Raw genomic sequence first — 25,932 nt, forward strand, 5'->3', positions numbered from 1 at the left:
AAAACTAAAATAATTCTGTTTTGAGTATAAACACAATGATTAAACTTTTAAAAAATGTAAGGACTGTCAGGCAAGAAAACTCCATATGATCCGACTTATTCCAGACGGAAAAACTCCTCATCTTCACGGGGGTAGAAGTCACGAGCTATTGAGATAAAAGCACTCAGAGACCGGGCAGTCTGCGCAAGCGCCCAGCCAGGGGAGGGTTGGGTGGGGCGGGACTTCCCAAGCTGCTCTCTTCCTATTGGCTCAGAAGGCGCTAGGGGCGTGACTGAGCGGTCACCTGACTGGAACCGGAAGCCGGGGTTATAAAGCAGAGGAGAGAGGCAGTCCCTGCGCCTGGTTTTCGTCTCCTTTTTTTTCCACCGGTTTTCCAAATCTAAACTTGAACGTCTTGCCCACCCGCCTAGCATCCTTTCGCCATGGCCCTCAGCGATGCTGACGTGCAAAAGCAGGTGAGGGGAAACCGCCGTGCCCGTCCAGGTGCTGGTGGGTTGGAGCCCCTGCTCAGGGACGGCGAGGGCCTTGGGCTGCCCTGATGCCGAAGGAGGGTCCCTTACCCCAAGTCCCTGTGTCCTGGTGGTCTAACCTGGGCGGGGGGTCTGCTGACAGGTATTGCCCCGCAGCTCCTGTGACTTTTGCTAGCATCTTGCGCGCTGCCCTCCCTGCCCGCGCGCGGTCCCTGTGAGCGCCCTGGCTCTCAGCTGGCTCTTTGGCTCCCATCTCGGCAGTTCTTATTTTCCAGGGGTACTCGCCGCATTTGACAGAGCAGAGATCGAAAACAGCCTCTTCATCGCTTGATTTTTAACCCCGAGGGAAGGGCTCACGGTGTATGAAAGAAAAGAAACAGTGCTGAGAGGAGATAGCTGCTTCCAGTGTTTTTTTTGTTTGTTTGTTTGTTTGTTTTTTGAGGTCATTCACTTTATGAACTGTTCATCTTCATCTTGGAGGAGTCTTCTCTCATAAAGGATTGCAGTGGTTTGTCGCTCACTAGACCGTATGCTAATATTTGTCAAATGCAGGAATTCCTCTTTCTCTTAAATTTCTAAGCCCCTGCGCCTGCCAGTGTTTGGTACAAAGTAGGTGAGTCAAGGTTTATGGAAAGAATTGATTGTTACGGAAGTCGTGGACCTACATGAATTTTGCAAGTGTATGATCGGTCCTGGGAAACTTGCTTAATTAAAAAAAAAAATTCCCACACACCGTCAAGATTGGGCATTAGGAATGTTGTCATGCCAGTCTTTGATACTGTCACGCCAGTATCAATAGACCTATAACCAACATGAGGAAAAATAGTTTCCATTTAATGGTCCTTGCATATAGTAGGTATATTGCCAATAAATGTTTCAGAAGAGGAAGGTTAAGGCTGCTGTTTAATCTCCCCATAGTTTAGAGAACTAAACCCACTTCTTTTCGAAATACTAGGAAAATTCTCTGACTAAAGTACATTGACTTATGAATCTTCTTAGATGAGCAATGAGATAAATATATTTTTTCCCTTGGATGTTTCCATTTCCTTGAATATGTCTTCATTTGATTTTTAACCAAATATGCCCTAAGAAAAATGGAGTGCTTCTTTATTTTAATGGTTCTAGTGCTAATCACAAAAGGGAGATGGGGGTAACAAAAACAGCATCCATGTAGAAGTTTAAGAAATATTACCATATTCCTTCAAAACAGAAGGTTTGTTTGAATGTTTGTCATCAATGCTTCTGATTTTTAATATGGGAAAAGTCGGGTGCAGTGGGGAGTTACAGTGCCTGCCACATACTCTAGTAGTCACAGGTTTAGACTAATTCTCTACTTCCTCTTGTTATGGTGCATTGAAGACTAAGACTTTCTGAGAAAAATAGAGTAGAGAAGTAACACAGTATATATTCTAGACCAAAATAATTTTTCTTCCCATAAAACTGAAAGACCGGAGAAATCTATTGTCTGTACTCCTCCACACTAGAATGTAAGCTCCATGAGGGCAGCATGGTCTGTCCCCCGCTTCCCAGCAGTGACTAGGCCAAGCAGAGTAGGTGCTTAATAAATCCTGTATTCCCTGATTTCTTCTTCATTGTATCAAAATATTTGTGAATATTTGCTTTTTTGTGTGATTATATAGTTTGAGAGATTTTTCAAAAGAATCTTACCCCAAAAGCTTAATTGAGTTAAGCAGAAAGAATTTTGTTTTTTAGAAGGCTAAATTTTGTCTGCCTTAGAGTTGGCCTTAAATGCCCTTAAGGGGCGGCTCTTTCTCTGCTTGGAACTCTTAAAGACAGAATGTGATCATGTTGACTGTATACAGGCTCTGCTAATCTAGTCAAATCTGGTAATTGAGGGTCCCGCATGAATGATAATAAAGGCATATAATGCACATTTTAATCAGGGCTCAGCTGTAGAAGCCAAACCTGTCTTGTAGCACTTATAAACATCTGTTTTGATTATTGCATTTAGCTAAACTCTTAAAACTCTAGTTCAGTGGGGCTTCAAGTTAGAGACTCCGTTCCTCACCAGCCCTACAACTACCCAAATATGTGGGAAATAATCCTTTTAGTAAGGTCACAGTAATTTTCCATAAATGTAGCTTTGACTTAGGATCTCAGAAATTTCAGGGCTTGAGATTTAAAAAAAATATATTTTATTATCAATAAAGTAGACTGATCAGTATAATTATTTTGGCCCTTTGAGAATAGGGTAGCTCTTAAGAATTTTGATAAAAGAATAAATCTGTCCCTTCTAGAACCATACTATATATTTTCTTAACTCACTATTTTTTAAGGTTTATTTATTTATTCCTCCCCACCCCTCACCCCAAATTTTTTGTGCTTGCTATTGGCTTGTCTTCTTTTTAGGAGTCACCAGAAACTGAACCCAGGACCTCACATGTGGTAGGTAGGCACCCAACCATGTGAGCTACATCCATTTCCCTTAACTTGCTTTAAAAAAAACCAACTTTTTATTTTTTTATTTTGAAGTAATGTCAAACTTATAGGACAGTTGTAAAATTAATACAAAGCTGGGCGCAAATGTGGATCAAGGGGCTGATGCCCTGCTTCCCACATGGGAGGTCCCAGGTTGGGTTCCCAGTGCCTCTTAAAAACAAAATAAAACAACAAGCAAACAAATGAAAAAACCAACTCAGGGGAGCTGGTGTGGCTCAGTGGTTGAGTGATGGCTTCCCACATTTGAGGTCCCAGGTTCAATCCCTGGCCCTGGCACCTAAAAAAAACAAAAAAACCCAATATGGATAGCCCCAATATACACCTTACCCAGCTACCTAGATTTATCAGCTTTTAACATTTTGCCATGTTTGTTACATTGTTCTTCCTTACTTCTTTTTATTTATCCATTTTCTAACATTTGAGAGGAGATTGCATACATCATGCTCCTTGAATACCTAATACTTCCACATATATTTCCTAAGAAAAATATATTCACTTATGTAGTCTCATTAACTATAGATATCAAGTTCAAGAAATTTAATGTTAATAGAAAGCTTACAGTCTATATCCCCATTTTTTCAATTATCCCCACACTGTACTTTTGGGAATTTTTACCTCTATTATCTGATCCAGTCCAGGATCATGTATTGCATTTAACTGTCATTTGTCTCTTTAGTCTTTCTGTCTCTTTTTTTTTTAAATTTGGAAACATATACAACACAAAATTTTCCTTCTCAACCTATTTCTAAGCATACAATTTAGCACCATTATTCACATTCACAGTGTTGTGCTCCTATCACCACCTGTATTAGTCAGCCAAAGGTGTGCTCATGCAAAACATCAGAAATCTGCTGGGCATTATAAAGGGTATTTATTTGGGGTAGGAGCTTACAGTTACCAGGCCATAAAGCAAAAGTTACTTCCCTCACCAAAGTCTATTTCCATATGTTGGAGCAAGATGGCTGCCGATGTCTGTGAGGGTTCAAGCTTTTTGGTTTCCTCTGGGTTCAGCTCCTCTGTTTCCTCTACAAGGTCAGCTGTAGATTATGAGGTGAACGGTTCTGTCTCTTTCCCCAGGGCTCCAGCTTAAGTCTTCAGCGTCAAAGTCCAACATCAAAAGCTCCAACTCTGTCCTTTGCCATGCCCTAATTACGTGGCCCAATCAAAGCCCTAATGATAACTCAATCATGCCCAGGTACAGATCAGATTACAAGCATAATCCAGTATTTCTTTTTGGAATTCATCAATTATATCAAACTGCTACACCACCCTAACTTATTTTTATATCCTTGTGTGTACCTTCATTCACATGTTTTGCACCTACTGTTGTCATCATTGTTACATATTCTAGAGCTTCACTCGTGGTAAAGACAGACAAGATCCCAATGCTCATGGAGAAGTAATAACTAAAATGAATTAATAACCTAAAAGTCTTACATGAATTTTTGTAATTAGCTTTTTTTCCTCAGAATTATCCTTCTGGGTAGAGCCCCTATGAAATGGAACTATCCCACTGCTAGTGAGTTTTCTGTTTTTGTGTTGTAAAATATACCTGATTTTCACTTGGGTATATTTTACATCTGCCACTAAGGGACAATATTTCATTTTAAGTCTTAGTTGGATCAATCACCCCAATCTCCATTCAAAAGCCCTCAGTGGACTTTATTCTCTAATAGTGGCCAGGGGTCTAAACCTCTTTTTTTTTTTTTTTTTTTTAAGATTTTTTTATTTTTATTTATTTAATTCCCCTCCCCTCCCCCGGTTGTCTGTTTTCTGTGTCTTTTTGCTGCGTCTTGTTTCTTTGTCCGCTTCTGTTGTCGTCAGCAGCACGGGAAGTGTGGGCGGCGCCATTCCTCGGCAGGCTGCTCCCTCCTTCGCGCTGGGCGGCTCTCCTTATGGGTGCACTCCTTGCGCGTGGGGCTCCCCTACGCGGGGGACACCCCTGTGTGGCACTGCACTCTTTGCGCGCATCAGCACTGCGCATGGGCCAGCTCCACACGGGTCAAGGAGGCCCGGGGCTTGAACCGCGGACCTCCCATGTGGTAGACGGACGCCCTAACCACTGGGCCAAAGTCCGTTTCCCTAAACCTCTTTTTAAGACATAGCGTTTAAACGCCTTCACAGTCATGTGCCAGGTTCCTTTTCTTCCTAGCTTAGCTGAGGATAGGAGTGAGCAGATAAGTCATAAATCCATGCTGTGACAGGAGGTAGAGTGTCCTGAGTGCACCCAGGTGGGGGATTGGGAAAGAATTCAAAGAAGGTGAAGCAAGCTGAGGCCCAAGAAGCTAGCTAGATTTTCTGCATGAAGTTCTATAAACCTAGAACTTCTCTAATAATAATAGTTAGCAATAATAAAGGAAAATAGCTAGGTGAAGAGGAGGAGGAAGAGAGTTCCAAGAAGAAGGAGGGAGCAGTGTGTTTGAAATCTTGAAAGTGAGAAAGAGAATGGTGAACCCAGAACTGAAAAAGTGAAATAAGGAACTAAGAATTTGAGGAGTGGTGAAGGGCTTGTTACATATGATACAAGGAAGGTATGCAGTGATCAGATCATGTAACTTCTGTAATCTTGGCACTTATCGTAAGGGCAAAGAGAAATTTTAAGTGTATGTGGGGTGATACATGATACATTAGACTTGAAGCACGGGGAAGTGGATTGGGCTCAACGGATAGAGCATCCACTTATCACATGGGAGGTCCAGGGTTCAAACCCAGGGCCTCCTGACCCGTGTGGAGCTGACTCACAAACAGTGCTGATGGGTGCAAGGAGTATCGTGCCACGCAGGGGTGTGCCCCACGTAGAGGAGCCCCACACACAAGGAGTGCGCCCCATAAGGAGAGCCACCTAGTGCAAAAAAAAGTGCAGCCTGCCCAGGAGTGGCACCACACACACAAAGGGCTGACGTAGCAAGATGACACAACAAAAAGAGACACAGATTCCCGGTACCGCTGACAAGAATACAAACGGACAGAGAAGAACATGCAGCAAATGGACACAGAGAGCAGACAACTGGGGGGGAGGGGAGGGAAGAGAAAAAAGACTTGCGGCAGGGGGACATATTTGGAAGCTGTTGGAATGACTCAGCTGAGAGATAGAAGAGTGCTGTACAGATCCCCATCTGTGAACAGATGGATGTGAACAAATTAAAGAGTTGTTCGAAGAGAATATTGATAGACTTTCGTGACTGGTTAGGTGCAGGGCCTGAGGTACAAGTTGAGTGTTGGTGCTACTCCCCCAAGACAGATCAGAGTGGAGGCGGGGAGGGGCATGAAAAGCAGTTGTTGTTTCCTGTGTTAAGGTTCCTGCAAGTGGAATGCCCAGGAAGAGCTGTCTAGGAAGGGGAGGAAGAAAAGCAGAGCCCAGAGGGGATGGAGGGCTAACCAAAGCACAGGGCAGGAAGTCACAGAGGCAAGGCAGGGGGCCAACATACCAAGTAAGATGAGGCCAAGATTTAAGGATCGGGAGATTGTCGTGACTTTATGCGAGTACTTTTAGTGAAGTGGAGAGGGCAGAAGTTAGATTGAAGTTTGTTGAGAGTAGGAGGTAAGAGGGTTGAAAGAGTAGATATAGATAGCTCTGGCATGTTTTTTCAGAGATAGAGAAGAGAAAGAGACGGTGCTGGCTGAGGGGGGATATGGGGTGGAGTAGGGTATGTATGTACACAGTCCTCTTTCCCCCATAGACTCCACGTTGTCACGTTGCTTGTGGATAAGGTCCTATTTATTGGTGGTGTTACAGCTTGTCTATCTGCTAGAGCAAATTCCAGATAGTAAATTCCCCGAGGGCAGAAACAATTGCACTTAGCTTTGTACATAGTGCCTGGCACATAAGATAGGCATTTTATTTTCTCTCATTGAATTAAAAAATAAAATAGCCTTCTTTTTTTCCTTATAGATTAAGCACATGATGGCTTTCATTGAACAAGAAGCTAATGAGAAAGCAGAAGAAATAGACGCAAAGGTGAGATGCTATTTGCTATTTAGTTTTAAGTATCAGGTTTCATATTGTTTTTTTTTTTGGCTAAAGAGCATTATTAGTAAAATTGTTTAACAATGGGACTAGTAAGAATATATCTGTATTGTTGCTGTTTTAAAAAAATGACAAAGGTGTTAAGAATATGGTGATAACATGGGAAAAATACAACTAATGTAACTTATAGACTATAGTTAGCAGTAACATAATATTTTTGCTCAAAAGGCAAAGAAAGTACTATATCAATGCTAAAGGTTAAAAAAGGAAAAGAATATGGGATTTAGGGTTTTTTTAGGAGATACCGAAGATTGAACTGAGGGCCTTATACGTGGGAATCAGTTGCTCCACCACTTGAGCTACGTCTGCTGCCTTAGTTTTATGAGACGTCAGTATGAGCAAGCCTTTTTTTTTTTTGTCTTCATTAACAGGGAGACCTTGGACATGTGGTTTAACCAATCTGTGCTCATTTATTCATCTTTTAGAACCCCTGAGAAACAATTAAGTTTGTTTTTAGGGTTAAATAAGATAAATGTGCCTGGACAGGATTTTTTTAAAGTAATGCTTCCATAGTTTGTTAAGCTGCCTTTTGTCTGTTATTTTATTTTTTGAAGTGAAGTAAGTTTTTTTTTTTTTTTTAAATATTTATTTATTATTATTATTTTTTAATTACATTAAAAAATATATATGAGGTCCCATTCAACCCCACCGCCCCCGCCCCCCACTCCCCCCACAGCAACACTCTCTCCCATCATCGTGATACATCCATTGCACCTGGTAAGTTCATCTCTGAGCATCACTGCACCCCATAGTCAATGGTCCACATCATAGCCCAGACTCTCTCACGTTCCATCCAGTGGGCCCTGGGGGGATCTACAGTGTCCCGTAATTGTCCGTGAAGCACTATCCAGGACAACTCCACGTCCCGAAAACGCCTCCACATCTCATCTCTTCCTCCCGTTCCCCACACCCAGCAGCCCCCATGGCTACCGTTCCCACACCCATTTCACATTTCCTCTGTGGACATTGGATTGGTTGTGTCCATTGCACACCTATGTCAAGTGAGGGCTTAGATTCCACATGGGTACTGGATGCACTCTTCCCGCTTCTAGTTGTAGACACTCTAGGCTCCATGTTGTGGTGGTTGACCTTCTTCAACTCCATGTTAGCTGAGTGGAGTAAGTCCAATAAGTCAAAGTGTAGGAGCTGAAGTCTGTTGAGGCTCTGGGCCTGGGTGTCATATTATCAGTCCAGAGATTCAAATCCCCTACATATATCTTAAACTCAGCACCAAATACAATTCCAATAAAGTAGCATGCAAGTCTTGTGAAAAGAGATCCCCTCTGAGTCCATTTCCATCACGCAGAAACACCAGCTCCAAAGAAGGGCCATCTGTCATGGCAGTGAACCCCTTCTGCCATGACCATAGAACCCGTGGGTCTCTTTATCCCTCAAAAGAACCAATACCTGGGGTTGTATCTACCTTATCTGTCTCTTAGACTCTGTTCAGTTGTACATAGGGGTATTCCTTCTGACAACCTCCAGACTCTTTTTTAGAGACTCACAGCCTTATAATCTCATTTCTCCTTTCCATTTCCCCCTTACATTAGGTCAAACCGCTTCCCGAAGTCATGTTATTATATGTAGACAGGTATATTCTGCTGTTCCGCATTGAATCTTTAATTCAAGGTCATTTTCTAGTTGCTTCTTCAGCTGGTATGTGGTAGTGATGCCTCCGTGCCAGGGAGGCTCATCCCCGGGTGTCGTGTCCCACGCTGGGGGGAATGCATCACATCTACACGCTGAGTTTGGCTGTGAGAGTGGCCACATTTGAGTAACATGAAGGCTGTCAGGAGGAAACCCCCAGGCACAATGCTACTCTAGGCCTTGTTCTTATTGCAGGTGCATAGGCTCAAAAGTGTAGCCATTAGTATCAAGAGCCCACTGTTGGGCCCTCCTTCCTTCCTGGTTCTTGCCGTTGCACCTGGAGGATTGCCGCTGCTCTCCCAGGGCCCACAACAGTGACCCCCCGGCCAGGAGCCCAGTACCCCCCCAGCTGTTGTTTTTAATTGTTTCCACTATGAGTATATATAGACATTACCATATACCCTGGGCATATGCCCTGTATAACTCCCTGTCAACCATATATATCCTGTCAATAACATCCCATATCAGTATTCCTCCGCTGCCATTGTTGAACCACTCTGTGATCCAAAACTTCCCGTAAAGTGAATCCCAACATAATGTCAGCTTCAGAAGAGTCTTAGATCACCAAAATTCATATATACAATATACAGTATTTCCCCAGATCCACCATAAAACCTTTTCCCTTCCACAGCAATAATCTTTTAACTTATTCATATCATATTTCCTGAAACTGATGTACAGATTCCGAAACTATAGTTTTCAAACAAGGTAACATTTGTGCTTACTATGTGGTCCATACTTTAGGTTGTACAGTTTTCTAAATTTTTTAGTTATCCTATGTTTTGTCTTATGGTTTTCATTATTAGTCTGTCGTCCCCTATATGTTTTTGGTGTAATATTAGCTGTTTTATATTCATCCTCGTGTACTCTCACATAACTCCTCTTTTGCCCCCTTATTTACCTTTGTTCTATCCATTGCACGTCCATTTTCCCCTCCCCTTAGGGCCCACAACGCCTGCCAATCTAATGCCCTGGGAGCCGTCCTTTCTCACGAGAGATACAGTTCTCTCTATTCGACGGCATTAGTCTTCCCCAGGATATGGGTCCACCCCACCCAATGGTAGAACCCACCTTGGCAAAATGAGCCTTCAGCTATTCCCTCCGGATTCCGTCCCGCATCAGACCATACCGCCTGAGCGTCCTAACCAGGTGACCCTCCTATTTATACTTTGATACATTTTACTCAACATTTAGTTCTCAACGAACTTCTGGCACTCTCCCATGTTTGTATGTTGCCCCTCCCTCCCACCTATTTCTTGGACCATATTACCCCTCTTCCCATCCCCAGCCCCCCTCAAACCCAGAAAACCCCACCCGAAGGTAACCCCTTGCCCCCATTTTGTCCCTTCTTTGTGCTCATACTTACCCCCAGCTCATCACAGATTCCACCCCTACAGACATTAACTCACATCCTTCCTCCACCCCCCGATTTCTAGTAAGCCACTTTTCCAGACTCTAGCTCTCTGAGGCAGTTAACTTATTTCATATCATTGAGGTCATATAGTATTTGTCCTTCAATGCCTGGGTTGCTTCACTCAACATAAGATTCTCAAGGTTCATCCATGTTATCACGTGCGATTGTAGTGTATTGGTTCTTACAGCTGAGTAGTATTCCATTGTGTATATATACCACATTTTATTGATCCACTCATCTGCTGATGGACTTTTGGATTGATTCCAACTTTTGGCGATGGTGAACAATGCTGCTATGAACATTGGTGTACATATATCAGTTTGTGTCCTTGTTTTCAGATCTGATGGGTATATACCCAGCAGTGGTATTGCTGGGTCATATGGCAAATCTATGGATAATTTTTTGAGAAACTGCCAAACTGTCCTCCAGAATGGTTGGATCCTTCTGCATTCCCACCAGCAATGGATGAGTGTTCCCCTTTCTTCACATCCTCTCCAGCATTTGTATTCTACTGTTTTTTTCATGGCTGCCAATCTTATGGGAGTAAGATGGTATCTCATTGTAGTTTTGATTTGCATTTCCCTGATAGCTAGGGATTTGGAGCATTTTTTCATGTGCTTTTTAGCCATTTGTATTTCTTCTTTGGAGAAGTGTCTGTTTAAATCTTTTTCCCATTTTTTAAATGGGTTGTTTATCTTTTTGTTTTCGAGATATATGAGTTCTTTATATATGCAAGTTATAAGTCTCTTATCAGATATATGGTTGCCAAATATTTTCTCCCATTGTGTGGGTTCCCTTTTTACTTTCTTGACAAACTCCTTTGAGGTGCAGAAGGCTTTAATTTTGAGGTAGTCCCATTTATCTATTTGTTCTTTTGCTGCTCGTGCTTTTGGTGTGATATTCATGAAGCCATTTCCTATTACAAGGTCCTGTAGATGTTTCCCTACACTGCTTTCTAAGGTCTTTATGGTCTTGGCTCTTATATTTAGGTCTTTGATCCATCTAGAGTTGATCTTTGTATAAGGTGTGAGATGGTAATCCTCTTTCATTCTTCTACATATGGCTATCCAGTTCTCCAGGCACCATTTGTTGAATAGGCCATTCTCTCCCAGTTGAGAGGGTTTGGTGGCTTTATCGAATATTATATGGCTATATACATGAGGTTCTATATCTGAACTTTCAATTCAATTCCATTGGTCTGTGTGTCTCTCCTTATGCCAGTACCATGCTGTTTTCACTACTGTAGCTTTGTAGTATGTTTTGAAGTCAGGAAGTGTGATTCTTCCTATTTCGTTTTTCTTTTTCAATATGTCTTTGGCTATTCGGGGCCTCTTTTTATTCCAAATAAATTTCATAGTTAGTTTTTCTAGTTCCTTAAAGAAGGCTGTGTTGATTTTTACTGGGATTGCATTGAATGTGTAGATCAGTTTTGGTAGGATAGACATCTTAATAATATTCAGTCTTCCTATCCATGAACAGGGAATATTCTTCCATTTATTTAGGTCTTCTTTGATTTCCTTGAACAATCTTGTATAGTTCTCGATGTATAAGTTTTTTACCTCTTTAGTTAAATTTATTCCTAAGTATTTGATTTTTTTATTTACTATTGTGAATGGTATTTGTTTCTTGATTTCCTCCTGATCTTGCTCATTATTGGTGTATAGAAATGCTACTGATTTTTGCGCATTGATCTTATAACCTGCAACTTTGCTAAACTCATTTATGAGTTCTAGGAGCTTTGTTGAAGATCTCTCAGGGTTTTCTATATATAGGATCATGTCATCTGCAAATAATGAAATTTTGACTTCTTCCCTTCCAATTTGAATGCCTTTTATATCTGGTTCTTGTCTCAGTGCTCGAGCCAGTACTTCCAAGACAATGTTAAATAGGAGCGGAGACAATGGGCATCCTTGTCTTGTTCCTGATTTTAGAGGGAAGGATTTCAGGACTTCGCCATTGTAAACAATGTTGGCTTTAGGTTTTTCATATATACTCTTTATCATGTTCAAAAAGTTTCCTTGTATTCCGATCTTTTGGAGTGTTTTTATCAGGAAGGGGTGCTGTATTTTGTCAAATGCCTTTTCTGCATCTATAGATATAATCATGTGGTTTTTTTCTCTCAATCTGTTTATATGGTGTATTACATTGATTGATTTTCTTATGTTGAACCATCCTTGCATACCTGGGATAAATCCCACTTGGTCATGGTGTATAATTCGTTTAATGTTTTTTTTTTTTTTTTTTAAGTTCCTGTCTGATTGTTGTGATTTCTAGTAAGTGTCCTGCAATTTTATGGTAGGGAATAGAAAAGTAATGGATGGGTTAATTTTCTCATGGAATCCACAGTTCAGACATTTAGCACTGGGGTTAATTGTGATGGTTTGTTAGGGGAGTGTGCAGTATTTCTTGGTTTTGTTTTAGTTTTTTCATTACTTTGGGCTCTTTGGGAAAAGAAGTAGTTTGGATGTATAGAAGATTGAAATGAAAGCCGCTGTTCAACACTGAGATGACATTCATTCAGCATGTAACGTGCTTATATAGGGAAGCAAATGTGGCTCAGGCAACTGAGCTCCCGCCTCCCACATGGGAAGTCCATGGTTCAGTTCCCAGTGCCTCCTAGAGGATGACAGCAAGCTGGCCTGATGGGCAGATGTGGCAAACTGCTACAACCAGGTGACACAACAAGAGACACGAGAATAAAAAACAATGAGAGGGAAGCGGATGTGGCTCAAGTGATAAGGCCTCCGCCTACCATTTAGGGGGACCCAGTTTCCTTCCTTGGGACCTCCTGGTAGAAGAAGAAGAGAAAGCTTGCCTGCTTGGTCAGCCAGTGCTCACGCGGTGAGCCAGTGCCTGTGCAAGTGCCTTCATGGTGAGCCAGTGCTCATGTGAGTGTCCAGGTGGTGAGCCAGTGCCCGCACAGTGATCCAGAGCCCACGCAAGTAAGTTACACAGCAAGGTGATAACGCAACAAAAGAAAGACAAAGGGGGGAGTCAAAGCAAAGCACATCAGAGACCAGGAACTAAGGTGGCACAGCTGACAAGGAACCTCTCTTTCCATCAGAGGTCCCAGGATCAAATCCCTCTGAATCCTGGAGGACAAAGATGAGAAGAGAAAACAAAAAAGGAAAATAGATACAGAGGATCACACAACGAATGGACACAGACAGCAAAAAAAAATCCAGCAGAGCGGGGGTGGGGGTGGAGACGGGGAAAAAAACCTACAACAGTGAGACACACAACAAATCAGGGAATGGAGGTGGCATAAGTGATCAAGCACCTCCCTTCCACAGTGGAGGTCCCAGGTTCAGTTCCTGTTGCCTCCTAAAGACACAGCATACGGCAAAGTGCAAACAATGAGAGGGTGGGGAGAAATAAATAAATAAAGTAAATCTAAAAAATAAAATAAAGTGCTCATATAATATATATTTCCAATTGACATTGTTTATACCAATTTATATTTGTCAACAGTGTATCAGATTGTCCTTTTTCCTAAGTATAGTTATAATAAGGCATTTTAAAAGCTTACTTTTAAAATAAGACCAGAATACATTGCCTAACATTTTATTTTCCTTGTCCTTTTAACTTATTCTACTTTAGTTACATTTTTCACTTGCCAGGACAGCCTCAGAATTGTATGTGCTTGGTAAGAACTAAAACTTGCTGGAACTTTGAACTATTTCATTAATTTATCATTTAAGAAAGACTGTTTTGCCTCCCACTAAAATATAACAGTTGACCAGCACTGTTTGGCATTGTAATGATGATTGTAGAGGCCCTGCAGTTTCTTATGAGTAGGTCCCTTGTTTCTCTCTGGGCCAAATACAGAAATTCTTTTTTCAGCTAACATGCATTCCTAATTAAAGTAGTCTTATCCTCTTATAATGCCATTATCTGTAACTTATTTCCTATAATGCATTATCTGTAACTTATTTCCTATGATAGGTTTAGGAATAAACTTTAAGCATTCATTTTAAAATGTGAAAGCTCAAGTGACTGTGCCAAACAGTAAATACCTAAATCAACAATTTTAGCTAATCTTTAAAAAATTATAATTTCTTAACTGCTTTTAAAATTACAGATATCTGATAACACGAAGATGACCTCAATAATTTGTACTGATAAAACTAATAACTTATATTTAAGCTGATTTATAATACTAAAAGGACTGTTACATTTATCTCATTTATTCAATTTATTTATTTATTTTTTTTTTAAAGATTTATTTATTTATTTATTTTCCCCCCCTCCCCTGGTTGTCTGTTCTTGGTGTCTATTTGCTGCGTCTTGTTTCTTTGTCCGCTTCTGTTGTCGTCAGCGGCACGGGAAGTGTGGGCGGCGCCATTCCTCGGCAGGCTGCTCTTTCTTTTCACGCTGGGCGGCTCTCCTTACGGGGCGCACTCCTTGCGCGTGGGGCTCCCTTACGCGGGGGACACCCTTGCGTGGCACGGCACTCCTTGCGCGCATCGGCGCTGCACATGGCCAGCTCCACACGGGTCAAGGAGGCCCGGGGTTTGAACCGCGGACCTCCCATATGGTAGACGGACGCCCTAACCACTGGGCCAAAGTCCGTTTCCCCATTTATTCAATTTATAAGCAGAGAATACTCAGTATTGTTTCTTATTACAAGGGAGGACACTAAGACTGAGGTTACCTGACTTGTCATACTTCGTAGATAGTAACCCAGATATCCTAAACTCCTAATTCTATGTTCTTTTCATTACCCTCACTAGTAAACAGCAGTGGATTAAATTTAGAATACCTAAGTTTTTTTCATGAACAGAATCAATCTTCTAACTATATCCTTTGTAATTTTGTTGCTGGGTACTATAATCCTTGATGAAATTGTTAGTTGTCTGGTTTATGATTTAAGATGAAAAATCACCAATCTTTCCTTTTGAATAAATTGGAAGTAATCTTTGAAGATGAGAGTCATAGCAACTTCCCTGTTTTAGTTATGGAATAAAGTAGTCATAGGTAAGTACCTTGGTCTCCAGCTGCTTAAAATAAAACTGTTCATTAAAATCTGGAGTAATGAATTAATGTGAATTAATTCCCGGGTAGGCAGAAGAAGAGTTCAATATTGAGAAAGGTCGTCTTGTGCAAACCCAAAGACTGAAGATTATGGAATACTATGAGAAGAAAGAGAAGCAGATTGAACAGCAAAAGAAAATGTAAGTAGATCCTGGTCATGGTAATAAGCTGAAAAAGCTTTAAAAAGTTTGTGGGATGAGAGAACTGAGCAGGAGCTTTGGAGTTACTACTTAACTGACCTTGGGCAAATTGTAAACTTTTCTTTCCTTGTTTGTAAAAATGGAGGACTTACAGGATTATTGAATGATTTAAATAGAATAACTGATGTGAAAATGTTTGTCATTTGGTAATCACTCAATAACTATTTCCTTGTTTCCGTAGCTTTGAAAATAAGTTGGTAGAAAATATTAAATGTATCTTGGTGGGATTCTCTTTGGCCACTAGAAAGAGAAGTATTTGTTGCTTATCCAGTCTTCATTGTATACATAAGAAACTTTATTTCTCTATAGTTTATGTTTTTAATGTGCTATTGATATTATTTTTCTGTGCTTTTTGTAGTCAGATGTCCAATTTGATGAATCAAGCAAGGCTTAAAGTTCTCAGAGCCAGAGATGACCTTATCACAGTGAGTAATTAGCCCTTATTAGTTCGAAAATCATAAAATATATTCGTTTATTATAGGAAATTTACCAATTAATATTAATTAAGGATTTGATGAGACTTTTTAGAAAACATTTGCGCAACCATATTTGAGAATGTGCTGTATGCAAACCATAGTAGATATTATGAAAAATACAAAAATGAACGAGATATGGCAGCATTCCTAAATATGAGTATCAAGGGCTATAATGCATGTTATAGAAACATTCTTTTTTTTTTTCGCTCAAGGTCATCATCTTGACCATTTACTAGGTGGTGTAATTTGGGATAACTAGTTTGTCTTTTTATGTTGACTTTTTGAAGATGAATGATATTAAGTTGGAAGGAGCCTGAGAAGGAGCATCTAAATATATTATAGAAATCCTTTTGATATATTCTCTGATGCTGCGGTAGTCTCTGGTGCATATTTAGCTTTTAAAATTAGATGTAAACACCCCGGTGGTTAAGTAGGTTCTACTTCTAGATTTTTGTTTCGTTTTGTTTTATTTTTGAGGTACTGGTGCTGGGGATCGAACCCCACACCTCAAATGTGGGAAGCCAGCGCTCAACCACTGAGCTGGCTCTCCAACTACTTCTAGTTTTAACTTATTTGTCCCTATTTTCTCTTTTCCCTGACCTTTGCATTCGCTTATTTCTATTTCATTATTTTTTCTCTAATTCACTTCTTTTTAATTTAAATTAAAAATTTTAATGGCTATATTTTTGTAAGCGGTTTTAAATCCTCATAAAATAAATAAATAAATAAATGGGAAGCAGATATGGCTTAAGTGATTGAGCTCCCACACGCCACATGGGAGGTCCCTGGTTTGGTTCCCAGAAAATAGTTAGCTGACACAGCAAGAGAAACGAGAAGGAAAACATATGAGACACAACAAAGCAGGGAACTAAGGTTCCCAGTGCCTCCTAAAGAAGATGAGCAAGACAGCAAGCTGACGCGATGGACAGGTGCGACAACTGACGCAACAAGAGACACAAGAAGAAGAACACAATGAAAGAAAAAACAAAGTAGGGAACAGAGGTGGCTCAAGAGATGAGGTGCCTCCCCTCCCACATTGGAGGTCCCAGGTTTGGTTCCTGGTGCCTCCTAAAGAAACAAGGAAGAGGAATAGACACAGGAAATGCAAACAACAAGGGGGTGGGGATAAATGAATTATAAATAAATAGGGAACTGTAGATGGCATGGACAAGAAAACTGGATTCCTGAAATTCAGATTGTGCATTCATTTACCAAATATTTCGTTTGTCTACTAAGTGCCAGGCACAGTTCTATGTACTGAGGCTATCGTAGAAAAAGCCCTGGCCTTCATGGACCTTAACATCCTAGTGGGTGGAGTATGAGTTGTGTTTCAAAAGATTAAAGCAAAAATAATGAGTGTTGTTTTTTTTCCTCCTTTTCTAAACTTGCCACTTTTTCATTACCAGTTCTTCTTGACTCCCCCTCTCCCTCCCATTTAGGATTGGGTCCTCTTAAATAGGGTCATATTAGAAAAGGGCTCCTATATTGGGTCAAAATAGGTAAGTAATAAAGGAGCATTTTTTAATTTATTATCCTTTTTTTATTTATTAGCCAACTGGGATCGTGCAAATGCCCCTGGGGATTTTAATCACTTTATTTATTTTGTGTGGAATGCATTAAAGTGCTTTAAGCAGGCACTCAACCACTCAGCTATATCTGCTCCCCAATGAGAGGTTTTTTTTTCATTTGCTTGCTTGTTTTTGTTTTTAGGATGTCCTGGAGATTGAACCCAGGAACTTGTACATGGGAAGCAGCCTCTCAACCTCTTGAGCTACATCTGCTCCCCTAGAGAATCTTTTAATCAATGTGTTAAAGATTGTATTTTTAAGTTTAAATTAAATATAAATACAAAATTCCTTGTTTTTCTCCATTTAACAAATGATGCACTCTTTAATTTATTTAAAATGAATTATAAATGAATCAAAGTGTGATTCATTGACCAGTGAATAGAAATCATGTTTGGTTTGGAGACTAAGTATATATTATAATGTAGACTGAAACATAAGAATAAAAATTGTTTATGTGTTAAAAATTTCCAAAGTTCACAGGAACTGTTTTCATCATCTGATATATGGAGTTCTTGCTTTGGGGGCTTATAAAGTTTAACTGGTTTACTGGTTTATTTTTATAATGGAGGGAAAGGATTCTTATGATAAAATAAGAGAATTTAGGTTGCTTTTTTTTTTTTTTTACAAGTATTTCTCTACAAATAACTTATGGTACATATGGTTAGTTTTTGTTTCCATTATACAAAAATCCAAAATGGATATACCATTACTATAGTTTTTTCTTTCACCTAGGTTTGGATGTTCTAGAGACATTGTAATGTGCAGTGTAAAGATTCTGTGAATCTAGTGAAAATAATCTCATGGTGTATGACAGTAAATGAGTCCAAATTTTTAAAAAACCAAATAATTTTTTAAACAGATCAATTTTATTGATACGTATTAATTAAGCATATACTTCACCCAAAGTGTACAATCAGTGGTATTTGGTATAATTATTTAGTTGTGCATTCATCGCCTCAATCATCATTAGAGCATTTTCATTATTTCAATAATAATAAAAAACTAACAAGAAAAATATTCACCCCTCAATCTCTCTCTGTTTCCCCTGCTGTACATAGCTGCTATTTCTGGCTATTCTTGCACAATCACTTTTTTATTAAGTAGTTTTATTGAGATAAATTCATATATCATACGATCTATCCCAAGTGTATAATCAATGGCTTGTAGTATAATCACAGTGTTGTACATTCATCATCATAAAAGTTTTTAAAACAATTTCATTACTCCAAAAAGAAAAACTCTAAACTCCTTAGCAGTCCTTCCCCAGCCCTACATAACCATAGTCTAACTTCATCTTTATAAATGGATTTATATTTATATTTTATATATTAATGGAGTCATACAATATGTAGTACTTTGTCTCTGGTTTCTTTCATGTAGCATAATGGGTTTTTTTTTGGTCTGATATTAACTTCTTGTAGTGTTAACATACATTTGTTCAATTTCAAAGAAAAACGGTCTTTTATATATGTAGTTTTACCCATTTTCATGTTTCATATGCAGTTTTACTATGCTATACAGATCCATGTTACATTTTTTATCTTTCCTTTTTTGTATTATACAGACCTTAGACTTTCCCTGTAAACCCCTTTCATATCCACACAACAGCACTGCTAGTTACAGACATTATGTTGGACTTTCACCTTTTCTGTTCTTTTCTGAAGATTAACATACATCCTTTTTACCAATTCTGTACAAATTAACCCTCAGCTTTTCAATCTCTAACCTTATTCTATTTTCTAGTGACCCATATTCAAGTTATTATCTCCATAAGATTACACAATATATTTAGTTCATAGTAGCAAGATCATACAGTATTTGTCCTTTTGTGTCTGGCTTGCTTCACTCAGCATAATGCCCTCCAGGTTCTCCATGTTGTCATGTGCTTCATGACTTCATTTCTTCTTACTGCTGCATAATACTCCATCATGTGTATACACCATAATTTATCAGTTCATCAATTGATGGTCATGTTGGTTGTTTCCATCTTTTGGCAATTGTAAATAATGCTGCTATGAACGTCAGTGTGGAGATGTCTGTCTGTGTCACTGCTCTCATTTCTTCTGGGTATATTCCTAGTAGTGGTATTGCCAAGTCACATGGCAAGTCTATATTCAACTTCCTTAGGAACTGCAAAACAGTCCTCCACAGTGGCTGTACCATTCTCCATTCCACCAATAGTGAATAAATGTTTCTATCTCTCCACATCTTCTCTAACATTTGTAGTACTCTGTCTTTTTAATAGTGGCCATTCTGATAGGTGTGAAATGATTTGTATTTCCCTAATCGCTAGTAACATTGAACATTTTTTCATGTTTTTTTTTTTTTTTTTTTTTTTGCCATTCGTATTTCTTCCTTGGACAAACGTCTATTCAATTCTTTTGCCTGTTTTTAAATTTGGGTACTTTGTCTTTTTATTGTTGAGTTGTTACATCTCTTTATATATCATGGATAATAAACTCTTATCGGATATGTGATTTCCAAATATTTTCTCCCATTGAGTCGGCTGCCTTTTCACCCTTTGGTAAAGTCCTGTGAGGTGCAAAAGTGTTCAGTTTTGAGGAGGTACCATTTATCTATTTTTTTCTTTTGTTGCATGTGCTTAGGGTTTAAGGTCCAAGAAGCCACCACCTACTACAAAGTTTTGAAGATGTTTCCCTACATTTTCTTCTAGTAGTTTTATGGTCCTGGCTTTTATATTTAGGTCTTTGATCCATTTTGAGTTGATTCTTGTTTAGGCAGTAAGATAGGGGTTCTCTTTCATTGTTTTGGTTATGGATATCGAGTTATGTCAGCACCATTTGAGCAAGAGTCTCTTTTGTCTGGTTAACATGAATTTGGTAGGTTTGTTGAAAACCAGTTGACCACAGAGGTGAGGGTTTATTTCTGGATTCTCAATTCTATTCTACTGATCAATATACCTGTCTTTATGCCAAAACCATGCTGTTTTGACCACTGTAGCTTTGTAACATATTGCAGGGTCAGGCAATGAAAGTCCTTCCACATACTCCTTTTTAGAATGCTTTTGGCTATTTGGCTGCACCTTCCCTTCCAAATGAATTTGGTAATTGCCTTTTCTATTTCTATATAGTAGGCTCTTGGAATTTTGATTGGTATTGCACAGAATCTGTAAATCAGTTTGTGTAGGATTGACATCTTCACAATATTTTATCTTCTAATCCATGAATATGAAATGTTTTTCCATTTGAAAAACCAATTAATTTTGATTAAAAAAAAAAAGAAAATTAAAGAGTCTTTAGAACACCTTCTTGAAGTTCTTGGGTGTTGTCCAACCACAGATTTCAAAAACTTCTAGAGTAGTGCATACTCATGTTGATAAAAACAAACGTCTTAATTTATATGTTAGTGTATTAGAAACAGTCTTCAAAAGAGATCATGTGGGGAAGCAGATTTGGCCCAATGGATAGGGCATCTGCCTACCACATGGGAGGTCCACGGTTCAAACCCCGGGCCTCCTTGACCCGTGTGCAGCTGGCCCATGCGCAGTGCTGATGCGCGCAAGGAGTGCCTGCCACTCAGGGGTGTCCCCTGTGTAGGGGAGCCCCACGCGCAAGGAGTGTGCTGCGTAAGGAGAGCCACCCAGCGCGAAAGAAAGTGCAGCCTGCCCAGGAATGGCAGGAATTGCTGATGCAGCAAGATGATGCAACAAAAAGAAATACAGATTCCCGTGCTGCTGATAAGGAGAGAAGCGGTCACAGGAGAAAACACAGCAAATGGACACAGAGAGCAGACAACAGGGAGGGGAGGGAGATAAATAAATATAATAAATAAATCTTTTAAAAAAAAAATCTTGTGTGTGCTTGGACTACCATAGCCTAACATCAGATCCGACTAAAACCTGTTCCCTTGCAAAGTAAGTCTATAGAGGACGGGAGAACCACCATTTCTTATTATGTACCACATTTAAATAATAGGCAGTGCTATTGAGTTATCTGAATCTGACTTTTTATTTTAAAAATTGAGCCCAAATGTAAGTATTTCTGATTTTTATTTTTATATTTTTAATCTTGGCAAATTTGTACGTTGTAGGTGTTTAAAAGTACACGTTTGTTTGAAATCGGATGTGTGAATGAGTTTCAGACAAATTCCACTTGGGGAGGATAGCCAGATAATCTGGGGTGGGGAAGAAATGAGTAACTGCTGTCCTACTGCTTTTCCTGGCCAATTGTTCTGGCTCACTGGTTCCCTTGGGCCTGAACAGACAGAAATTAGACTGAGAGGCAGTATAGAGTTTTGGAGTCAGACAAGTCTGGATTTGAATCTCAGCTCTGTCACTTGCTAAATGTATCACATACACTTTACAAATTCAGAAGGTGTTTAACTATGGCTAGTTTGTCTACGTGGTTTGCTCTTCATTGAGATAGTTTGTCATCATCACCACCACAGTAGTCGCAGGACAGTGGTCATCCACTGCTGATCTCTTAACTGAGAACAGTGAGGCACATGGCAATCAAGACAGGGCATTGTAAAATAGTTAATAGTTCACTCGGTACAAACCCCAAAATGTCCAAAAGATGGTGAAAAGATCCCATCTACCCTGGCCTGTAACCAGCAGTTCTCCTGGAAACATGCTGGAGTGCCCTCCTTTGGTCAAAAAGGAGTGGATAAGAGCTCACTGCAGATATGCAGTAAATCAGTAGTTGTTAGAGAGTGGCGGGTTGGTCAGGGTGACTCAGAATCAAAGGAAGGGCTTTTCCACGTAGAGAGCCACACTCTACCTTCTCTTCCCACAGATGCTGTTACTTATCTCAGAGCAAGTGTGTGTCTCTTTTCTTTCTTGAAAATACCAAAAAATAAACAATCTTTCCAAAGATCGTATTTATTACTTTAACTATATACGTGACAGTGTTAAAGGGAAAACAGTTGAAGTCACAGGCATTACCTCTGCCTTGTAGACTTGAGTCCGCTTTTAGCCAATATGCTAATTAGTACTTATTACTAAGATGAGTAATTCCAAATGTGTTCATCTCAACCATATGAGATTTGTTTCCCGATAAACCTATTTAATTTCTCTTTTAATTATTTTTATTATAGAAGTCACTGTTGATCACTGTTTATTAAGTTACAAAATGCAAACTGGCACAAAGAAAATTGAAATCATTGATAATCCAGCCTCTCAGAGATAACATTATTCCTACTGTAATCTATATCCTCCGGATATTGTGTTTTTCTAAAAAATGGAATCATATTATGTAACTATCTTAATAGCTTGCTTTTCAAATCTATATCATGTTCATCTTTTCATGTCAGTCAATCAATAGGTTTCTGCACTGATTAATCTCAGGGTTGTTCCACTAGACTGTGAACTCTCTGGGAGCAGGGATGGTGCTTCATGCTTTTTTTTTCATGACTGTATAGGCACATCACTTTATTTTATTGCACATCACTTTATTGAGCTTTGCAGATAACCGCCTTTTTTACAAATTTAACTTTTGTGGCAACCCTGCGTCAAGGAAGTCTGCCGGTGCCGTTTTTCCAACAGTGTGTGCTCACTTCTGTCTCTGCGTCACATTTTGGTAATTCTTGCAATTATTTCAAACTTTTTCATTATTAGTATTATATCTGTTACGGTGATCAGTGATCTTTTTTACTGCTGTTGTTTTGGGACACCATTCATGCACCATTGAAAACTTCATATAAGACAGCAGACTTAATCAATAAATGTTGTGTGTGTTCTGACTGTTTCACTGACCGGCTGTTTCCCCATCTCTCTACTCCTTGGGCTGCCATATTCTCTGATAAACAGCAGTATTGAAATTAGGTCAGGGAGCGGGTATAGCTCAGTTGTTGAGTTAATACCTGGGACCTCAAAACCAAACAAAAAAAAAAAAAGAAAGAAGTTAGGTCAATTAATAACCCTCTAAGTGTTCAACTGAAAGGAAGAGTCATACATCTCTCACTTTATTTTTATTTTTTAAGATTTATTTATTTCCTCCCCCCACCATTGTTTGCCCTCAGTGTTGTGTGTTCTCTGTCTGTATCCTCATCTTTTTTTAGGAGCCACCGGAAACTGAACCTGGGAATTCCCATGTGGGAGGGAGGCACCCAATTGCTTAAGCTACAGCCACTCCCTGCTTGTTGTATCTCCTTGTTTTGTCAGCTTGCCGCACCAGCTTGCTGTCTTGCTCTTCTTCTTTAGGAGTCACCAGGAACCGAACCCGGGAGTGGTAGTCAGGGCTCAAACTGCTTGAGCCACACACCGGTGTGTTAGGCAGGTGCCCAACTGCTTGAGCCACATTTGCGCCACATCTCTCACTTTAAATCAAAAAGTTAGAAATGAGGGAAGGAAGTGGACTTGGCCCAGTGGTTAGGGCGTCAGTCTACCACATGGGAGGTCCGCGGTTCAAACCCCGGGCCTCCTTGAGCCGTGTGCACTTGGCCCATGCACAATGCTGATGCCCGCCAGGAGTGCCCTGCCACTCAGGGGTGTCCCCCGCGTAGGGGAGCCCCAACGCAAGGAGTGCGCCCCGTAAGGAGAGCCGCCCAGTGCCAAAGAAAGTGCAGCCTGCCCAGGAATGGTGCTGCACACACAGAGAGCTGACACAACAAGATGATGCAACAAAAAGAAACAGATTCCCGTGCCACTGACAACAGAAGCAGACAAAGAAGATGCAGCAAAATAGACACAGAGAGCAGACAACCAGGGCGGGGGGGAGGGGAGAGAAATAAATAAATCTTTTAAAAAAAAAGTTAGAAGTGATTTACAGTGAGGAAGAAGGCATGTTGAAAGCTGAGCTAGGCCTCTTGAGCCAAACTTTAGCCAAATTGTGAATTCAAAGGAAAAGTTCTTAAAGGAAATTCAGAGTACTACTTCAGAGAACACATGAGTGATAAGAAAGCAAAACATCTGTATTTTTGCTATGGACAGTTTAGTGGTCTGGCTAGAAGATAAAACCAGGCAGAATATTCCCTAACCAAAGCCTAATCCAGAGCAAGGACCTAGCGCCGCTTCAGTTCTGTGAAGGCTGAGAAAAGTGAGGAAGCTGTAGAAGTTGTTTGAAGTGTGCAGAGATTGGTTTATGAGGTTATAGTAAGCCCTCTCCACAAGATAGAAGTGCAAGGTGAAGCAGCAAGTGCTGATGTAATATAGAAGCTGCAGCAAGTTATCCAGAAGATCTAGCTAACGTCGTTGATGAAGGTGGCTCCACTAAACAATAGATTTTCAATGTAGACAAAACAGCCTTCTATTAGAAGAATAGGCCATTGAGTACTTTTCATAGCTAGAGAGATGTCACTGCCTGGCTTCAAAGGACAGGCTCTTTTGTTAGTGGCTAGTCAGCTGGTGTCTGTAATTTGAAGTCCGTGCTCATTTACCATTCCAAAAATCCTAGGGCCCTTAAGAGTTATGCTAATTTTAAAAAATTATGTTAGTTGTACTCTGCCTGTACTCTATAAATGGAACAACAAAGCCTGGATGACAGCATATCTGTATACAACATGGTTTACTGACTACTTTAAGCCTGCTGTTGAGACCTACTGCTCAAAAAAAAAATTCCTTTCAAAATATTACTGCTCTTTGACAAGGTACCTTGTCATGCAAGAGATGGAGATGTACAACAAGGTGAATGCTGTTTTCATGCCTGCAGACCCTGGATCAAGGAGTCATTTGGACTTTTGAGTCTTTTTTTTTTAAGATTTATTTTTTATTTATTTCTCTCCCCTTCTCCCCGCCCCCCACCCCTGCAGTTGTCCGCTCTCTGTGTCCATTTGCTGTGTGTTCTTCTCTGACCACTTCTATCCTTATCAGCAGCACCGAGAATCAGTGTTTCTTTTTGTTGCATCATCTTGTTGTGTCAGCTCTCCGTGTGTGCAGCACCATTCCTGAGCAAGCTGCACGTTCTTTTGCTCTCGGCTGCTCTCCTTACAGGGTGCACTCCTTGTGCATGAGGCTCCCCTACGCGGGGACACCCCTGCGTGGCAGGGCACTCCTTGCGCGCATCAGCACTGCGCATCGGCCAGCTCCACACGGGTCAAGGAGGCCCGGGGTTTGAACCGCGGACCTCCCATGTGGTAGGCGGACGCCCTAACCAATGGGCCAAGTCCGCTTCCCAGTAAAGCATTTTTAAATTAAAATGTGTGCATTGTTTTTTTTAAATACAATGCTACTGCTCACTTAGGAGACTACAGTATAAACATAAATTTTTTATGCATTGGGAAACCAAAATATTTGTGTGGCTTGCTTTATTGCGATATTTGCTTTATTACAGTGGTCTGGAACTGAACCTGCAGTATCTTCGATATGCCTGTACTTAGAACAGTGTCTGCTTTATCATGATGAGTGAAAACCCAGCAATGAAATGTGAAGCAATTGGGCCAGGACCAGCCTCACAGTAGGTTTGGAGCTGACTATCCAGATGTGTGGGTAACTTTTTCTTTTCCACTCTTTGTAGGACCTACTAAATGAAGCAAAGCAGAGGCTCAGCAAGGTGGTAAAAGACACAACCAGGTACCAGGTGCTGCTGGATGGACTGGTCCTCCAGGTACCCTCAGAGGCCACGGCTACCATCTCTGGCTACAATTCTTAGAAAATTTTCAGACTGTATTAGAGATCTCTCGTTTATCCCTTTTTTCATCTTCACTTTTTTCCTTTTGTTCTTTATGTGTAATAGATGTGT

The 25,932-nt window shown here is 40.2% G+C and overlaps 1 protein-coding gene across 1 annotated transcript in view; it reads left to right on the forward strand.

Annotated features, from left to right (window-relative positions):
* The first annotated feature begins 267 nt into the window (after window positions 1-267).
* Window positions 268-25,932, forward strand: part of ATP6V1E1 (ATPase H+ transporting V1 subunit E1) — a 32,400-nt gene continuing 6,735 nt past the window's right edge. Inside the window, exons 1-5 of the mRNA XM_004456761.5 lie at window positions 268-455; window positions 6,823-6,888; window positions 15,083-15,192; window positions 15,611-15,677; window positions 25,708-25,797. Coding sequence (XP_004456818.1) covers window positions 423-455; window positions 6,823-6,888; window positions 15,083-15,192; window positions 15,611-15,677; window positions 25,708-25,797 — 366 coding nt within the window. The 5' untranslated portion in view covers window positions 268-422. The remainder of the gene's footprint in view (window positions 456-6,822; window positions 6,889-15,082; window positions 15,193-15,610; window positions 15,678-25,707; window positions 25,798-25,932) is intronic.

The sequence above is a fragment of the Dasypus novemcinctus genome, chromosome 20 (assembly GCF_030445035.2).
Source record: "Dasypus novemcinctus isolate mDasNov1 chromosome 20, mDasNov1.1.hap2, whole genome shotgun sequence".
In the NCBI taxonomy this organism is placed as follows: domain Eukaryota; kingdom Metazoa; phylum Chordata; class Mammalia; order Cingulata; family Dasypodidae; genus Dasypus; species Dasypus novemcinctus.